The sequence below is a fragment of the Mesitornis unicolor genome, unplaced genomic scaffold (genome assembly GCF_000695765.1).
Source record: "Mesitornis unicolor isolate BGI_N332 unplaced genomic scaffold, ASM69576v1 scaffold21722, whole genome shotgun sequence".
In the NCBI taxonomy this organism is placed as follows: domain Eukaryota; kingdom Metazoa; phylum Chordata; class Aves; order Mesitornithiformes; family Mesitornithidae; genus Mesitornis; species Mesitornis unicolor.
The window spans coordinates 79,878-86,631 of NW_010171496.1; the positions used below are offsets into that span (position 1 = coordinate 79,878).

The 6,754-nt window shown below is 39.8% G+C and overlaps 1 protein-coding gene across 2 annotated transcripts in view; it reads right to left on the bottom strand.

Moving 5' to 3' along the window:
* Positions 1-6,123, bottom strand: part of LOC104537246 (6-phosphofructo-2-kinase/fructose-2,6-bisphosphatase 4) — a 22,250-nt gene extending 16,127 nt beyond the window's left edge. For both annotated transcript variants that reach the window (XM_010180069.1, XM_010180068.1), the window contains exons 1-3: positions 6,011-6,123; positions 2,302-2,398; positions 35-101 (exon numbers count right to left, since the gene is read on the bottom strand). In XM_010180069.1, the coding sequence (XP_010178371.1) occupies positions 35-101; positions 2,302-2,398; positions 6,011-6,122 (276 nt within the window). In that variant the 5' untranslated portion in view covers position 6,123. The remainder of the gene's footprint in view (positions 1-34; positions 102-2,301; positions 2,399-6,010) is intronic.
* Between the last annotated feature and the right edge of the window lie 631 nt (positions 6,124-6,754).

Sequence of the window (6,754 nt, forward strand, 5' to 3'; positions counted from 1 at the left end):
CATCTCAAGAACGTGTCTTCAACAAGAAACTTACAGCCACGTGCCCGTTTTCTTCACTGAGGTACTGTCGGACGTCATTCAGCGCTGCTAAGGCACACTGTCTAGAAAAGGAGAGTAAAATTCAAATGTTAAAGTCATTTTATTAATGCACTTGTGCATTGTGATCAAAATGCCCTGCAAATGTTAGATAATCTCTCTCAAAAATATGTGTTTTTCAATCAGTCCTTTCCTCCCTGCCCCAAAACTTGGAAAAAACAAGAGATGAACCAAGCTGTACCAGGGAAATACGGTCATGACCATCTGCCATGGTGGATGGAGCACTATTTTTCAGTAATCTACTTCTTCTCTTTTGAACTACTGTGTAAAAATTGCTTATGTCAAAAAACCCTGTTAAAACAGAGTAAAACAAAGTCAGCACCAACCATCAGAGACAGGGGTGGAAACTGACATCCCACTGCCATCACCAGCCCCATGTAATTAGTACTGGTGACCATTAAGGGGACAAACACAAAAAATCCCCACCCCTGCATACTTTACACTTGTGTTAAATCTGGACAAGAAGAAATTAATTTGCAACTTTCCTATTTTCCCAGCATCATCATCATCATCATCATTATCATCTTCAAAGGCCATTATGATTTCTAACACATAGATAATACTGGAGGGCGACATTAACGTTGTACATTATTTACTTGTTAATAGAACAAACCCCATTTATTTCCAATAGGTACAGTCTTTTTGCAGTACCAACACGAAAATCTGTTCATTTCAACAGCCTTTCTCTGCATTATTACTCTATTTTGACTTCCAAATGTGTAACTCTTCTCTTACATCTACCATATTCTCCACGCACAGCTTTATCTTAAAAGAAAAATGAAGGCTTTTCAATCCTGACAGTATTTCCGCATTAGCATAGTTAATAGATGTCAGGAACCGAGATTCATCAGTCGAGTCTTCACTGAATAAACATAAACCCTCTTTACTCATTGCTAACTAGGCAGATCAGCTCACACAGCCCATTTCATGTTATATTCCCCACCATTAAGTCCAGCAGATGACACAGAAGCACGTTAAAAGGTTTGGCTCTACCTCTAAGCAAAAGGTAGGGGCTGGCAAGACTAACACACCTCGTCTCTGCCCTTTGGTCCCAAGGGATTTGGAGGTTCTTATGTATATGTATATATGTATAAGATATAGATATGTATAAGTAGCTCTCCTTTGACACAAGCAACGCTCAGCTGTTGCTGAAGGGGAAAGGGAAGAGAAAGAGGACAAGCAGAGGGACAGGCACAGACGTCAGCCCAGGTAGCAGGAAAGTCCAGACCATTTTGATGCTTGAGCTGAAGCAATTAGGAACAAAATATTCTGTATTTCAAGTATCCTAAACATATCAAGTTTCCATTCCTCTAAAATTTCTGTTCCTTCTTGTTTAATACTGCACATTCTTGTTTTCCTGAAAACACTAAAAAAGACAATGAACGGTCCAGAAAAATATAAAAAAACCTTCTATTTGAGCTTCCGTAAGGAAGAGAGGCTGCTCCCTCCTGCTCTCACCTCCCCTTTCTTCTAAAAGCCTTTTCTCCACGTTAAAGGAGCAGAGTCTCAAAGTGCTGCATCTGGATACAGATGTTCACCCTGGTGCTCACTGCGCTTGCACAACATTAGTAAAACACAGTGACTGACCACGTGGAGTGCCCGCACGGTGGCCAGAAAGACCATTTCAGGGAGAGAGCAAGTGTGTTTCATTTCATCCATCTGAATGAGATATATCCAAAGCACTCCAGGCAAAACACTCCAGTATGCAAACCAAGAAGAAAAACAGACATGTGGCATTTTTTCTTCTTTGTTATCCACACAAAAGCCCTACAATGGCATTTTATGAATTGGGCAGCAGAAAAGAGTCACATCTAATAGCTAATACCTTACAAAAAAAGGTAAGAAAAACAGTATTTGTTAAAACTGCTTTGAGTGAAAATATCCTGGAATATCTGCAGGAATGACAGCAGTCACAGCCTACTGAAAGACAAAAAGAATCAAGTTTAAGTATTTACCTTCTCTGCATTTTTGATGTTTGAGATGAAGCAATTAAGAAAAAAATAACCCAAATTTCAAGCAGCATAAAGAAAACCACTTTACCACCCTCTCTAGGCTTTCTTTTCCTTTCCATTTCATACTGCAGTCTCTTAAGGGTTCTCTTAAGCATACAAAAATGAAACTTAAAGCAATCTCTCTGAGAGTAAACTACACAGGGTACTTTTTAATACAATTAGCATGGTGTAGCCAAACATATTCAAAACTTACTTCCTGATTTTCAAGCCTTCTTCATTGTCAGGCAGGAAAAATTCAAAAGATTTATACTTCTTCACCAAATCTCGGCGATACTGACCAACATTAAATTCTGCCAAGAAGAAACCAGTGTTAGTGGGAATTAACAATATTCACATAAAAAGGACAAAAGCGATGACAGCTTTGAAACCAAACTACCTGCAAGGGTAAAATAACTTGGTGTGCACAAATTCAACACAACACACTACTTCTTGTGGTTTGGGGGTTGTGTTTTTAAACACAAACCCAACAACAATCATAGAGATGGCAAGAGAACATTTGGGCTGCAGGGCAGCGTCAGCGGAGTCACCTCACCACATTGCTGCGCCTCTGCCAGCCTGAACAACCAAAACAAACCCTTCTCCTCCTCTGCAGGAGCAGCTGCAAGCCCATTTCAGTAGTGTACGAAGGAGCACTAATAATCTAGTGTTTTCTTCCGTGTACACATGCAGTGAAACAATATTTTGACAGCACCTCCCAAAACTATCACCTCGTATTTAAGCAAGGAGGAATTCCAAAATAGGACTAACCAATCCTCCTTCTGGTAAATGAAACTTAAAATTCAAGTTGAGGAAACATTTTTTCTGAACTCTGCTCAAATATTTATCCTCCTTAAGGATCAGTACATACTATTTCATGGCCCTGTTCCATTTGTTTAAAAAAATGCTTAAGTTGTTAGGAAAACTATTAAAAAATCAGTGTAGGTACTGTATATAACCTTACAGTGATCTCCTAACAGCCGCCAAAGAAAACTATTCCTTATCTGGGCAAAGGTCTATAAAGTCTGTGCACATACAGGTGTCGCAATGTTCAATATGAGATGGGGGCAAGGCAGTTCCGTTTTGGCATAGCAGACAATGACACCGTACCCTAATTAACTTCATCTGACAGCTCTGAAATTAGGTCTCTGAAGTGCAATTAATGTTTAACTTGTTTCTGAACTATAAGGTTTTCTCCGCTGAACTGCAAAGCACTTCTTTTTTTTTAACATTAAATCAAGCTGAAGTGTTCTGTTTGAGAAGCTGCCAAGGTGTAAGTACTTGCCAGACTTCATTTGTGAAAAGAGGGAAAGAAGTAACAGACGCAATTGCTGAGCTGTAATTAAGAAAAAAAGACACAGGATAAAAGAGCTCAACCATCGCCTGCTGTACATAGATTGCTGCTGGGAATGGCAGCGGAGGATAAAGAAATAAATACTGTTTAGCCCACAGAAGCAAAATCTTGGTTGACTTCAACAGATTTTTTGTGGTCAACTGTATGACACGGACTATAGTACAACCCAGGTTATTGAGTGGGAGGTTTAATAAGCACTGGCCATGCTGGCTACGTGAAAAGGTGGCTCCTTTTAAGAAAAAGCGTAAGATGCAAGAAGTTTAGATGGCCAGAGCTGTAAGGCAATCGCCCCTTAAAAATATAAATAAATAAATATTAATTTCTTAAGAAAAAAATAGCTGCTGCAAGAGGGTCATGCACAAGGAGGGAAAAAGTGCTATCTAGTGGAACAATCTTCAGCCCTCGTTATTGGCATCCAGCCCTGTGGAAAAGTTCACCAAAGCCAACTAGTATCACAACCACCACAGAGGCAGAACTATTCAGAAAAGCTTCCCAAAGTTCAGTATCTAAAACCCACGTTGCAACACAATTCTATTCAGGCATCTAATTGACCTCATTTCCTTCAAAAAGCCCAGACAAAAGTCCTTTGTATTTTTAAGCATTTCATTTTGAAATGACAGAGGATTTTGGAAGGAACGAAAGAAAACACAGAACTAATGGCTGAAATGATTCAGCCAACATCAAGTCTGGACTATTTACCTGCACCTTCTGCTCCTGAACTCCCCAGCTTGCTGAATGTATGTTACAGGAAAAGATGGCACTTTTCTCTGGTTTATATGACCTCGTAACTTTAACCATCTGTCTCGGAGAGTAAGAACACTTACGATATTAAGCACACACAGATTTTAAGACATCAAGAGCCAAAAGGTAACAGATGATGAGTATCGAGTAGCCCCAATGTGTATCGATTCAGTCCCAACCAACTGGAAGCATTAGGCAAGGTGTCATTTATTCCCTCAGCCAGCGAGGCATTTAAAATTGATTTCGGCTTCAGTAAAACTGCATCATAGGAAGGGCCTGTGGTTTTCTAAGAAAATCCCAAGACACCCTTTGGTAACAAAGGCAAAGTGTAACCAGCAACCCAGAATGGAAACTCATATGGCAACTTTACATTGTATATTTTTGCAAAATTAGGCAGCAATGCTCTATTTTTTATTAAGCACAATGCATGTATTTTCTGATGCGAGGCTCACAGTAGCCCACGAAACTTTTCCTGTACCTGAAGCAGACCACTCCTACTGAATTTTACTGTATTTGTGATACATCCAACCAAGCATGAGACACATGTGGACAATATCTTGTTTGCTGTCCAACACTGGATTTCTGGTTTTCGAAGTACACTCAAGTAAAACGCTCCACACGATGCCATGTATACACACCTACACACAGGTATACTACGCAGCTCATCAGCCTGGATATAGACTAACACTTTTAGATTGTTATTCTGCTTCAACCTAATGGATAAAACTGAAGTCCCTAAATACTGCTCTTCAGAAGGGTGATCCTGTGTGAAAACTGCTGAAACTCAGGCGATAATTTAAATCCTGTAAACTCTCATACTCAAACAATGTAACGTTTCCTCCTTAACATCTCATCTAAAAAAACACGTATTAGACCACTTTGTAAGAGCTTAAGAAAACACCAGCTTCAAAAGCTATACCCTAGAATCCAAAGGCAGTTTAAGTATAGGCCAGAACTCTTCACTTTGACTTCTTAGAACTACTAGGAAATACATCGCTGAATATCCAGCCAAAAGCCCACCTTTCAGTATGATCTGTTACGTTTAATGTTACTTAAATTATTAAATATTCATAATTACAAAGCTAACACTGGTGCATCAGACAGATTCACCAAACACTTTTTCTTCTACAGAGACAGAGGAGAAGGCAGCAGAGATGCCTGCTTAGAACCCCAAATGGACTTGGGTCTCATTTACTTGTTGATTTGGGTCCGTAAGATACCACAGGAGCTCAGGAATGAGACAGGACAGTCAGGGCCTTGGCAGAACCAATCTGAGCCACGGTTTTCCATCAAAACACACAAAGTTCTGCAGAGACTGATAACAAGTGGCTGGTTCAGTTCCTTGTGCTCTTAATATTCAACCTAAGAGCTGCAACGCATTCCACAAATGCAGTTAAACAGAAGTTACGCACAGTATTACACCACTGCACAAAGTTCACAGAGAAAACAAGAAGGACAAGCCAGAACTTTATCCCAAAAGTGCTGACTGCTCGTCCGCTTGTCAACGAGATTCCCTTTCGCTTACACAAAGAAAGAGGAAGGAAACAAGAAGAAATACGACAGCTGAAGAACCAAAGCATTAAGGCATAAGGGCAAAGGGTTGGTTTAGGCATCTGGTAAACAAGGAGGTAAATTAACAGTAACCAGAATTTGATTAATTAACACTTAAACAGAACAGAGAGCCTGTGCACACTACTGCTTAAGAGTAAGTTAGCAAAACAGAAGGATTTCGAGTAGTCAAACTAGTCAAGGAAATTACTGGGAACTGGGTTTATAAAAAAACCTAACACAAGCCCTGTTCTTGTGATGTAAATAAAAGTAAGTCCATCACCTTTTGTTGGCACTCCAATCCAGTTTAAGTAGCGTGTCAGCTTCTTGGAGATGTAGGTTTTTCCTCTTGCTGGGAGACCCACCATGACAATCAGAGTAGGGCAATTGGTCATACATACTGCAACAGAAAACCAGGATTTACCATTAACACCCCGCAAAGCAAAGGCTCATATTGTGGTGGAAAATTACAATCCACGTGCTCCCCGAGGAAGTGACTGTTCAGGCAGCTCATGCACGGTGCCTCGCCATTTCAGGGTCTTTTTTCAGGAGCACAGTGGACCCAACTGGGTTTCTTAATGCCGTGCTGAATTTTGGAAGTGCAAGTCAGTGGTAGTGCCACAGTGGACATGTGAATTGTATACAGGCAGAGGACAAGAAACCTATGTATTTGCATACGTGTTTTAAGAAATACAAAACAATAATAATAATTATTATTATGATGATGTTTGTTTTTTTTTTAAAAAGGACAGTGACATCTTATGCTCCTATGTACCTCAGCTCAGTGCTTGCATTGAAAGGAAACTCCAAGGTGTACACAATTGTTAGATAATTTTTAAATCTTTAAGACAAAACCTCACCACTGCTCAAGCTTTTCTTGGTTTTATGCAAAACAAGCATGACAGACGTAACTTGATGCATTATAGTATGACATGGCACTCGTTATGATTTCTCCTTTAAATATTATTACCACAAAAATCTCTCTTGAAACAGAGTTCACTTCGACAGTTCTTCAGTGGTTACTAAA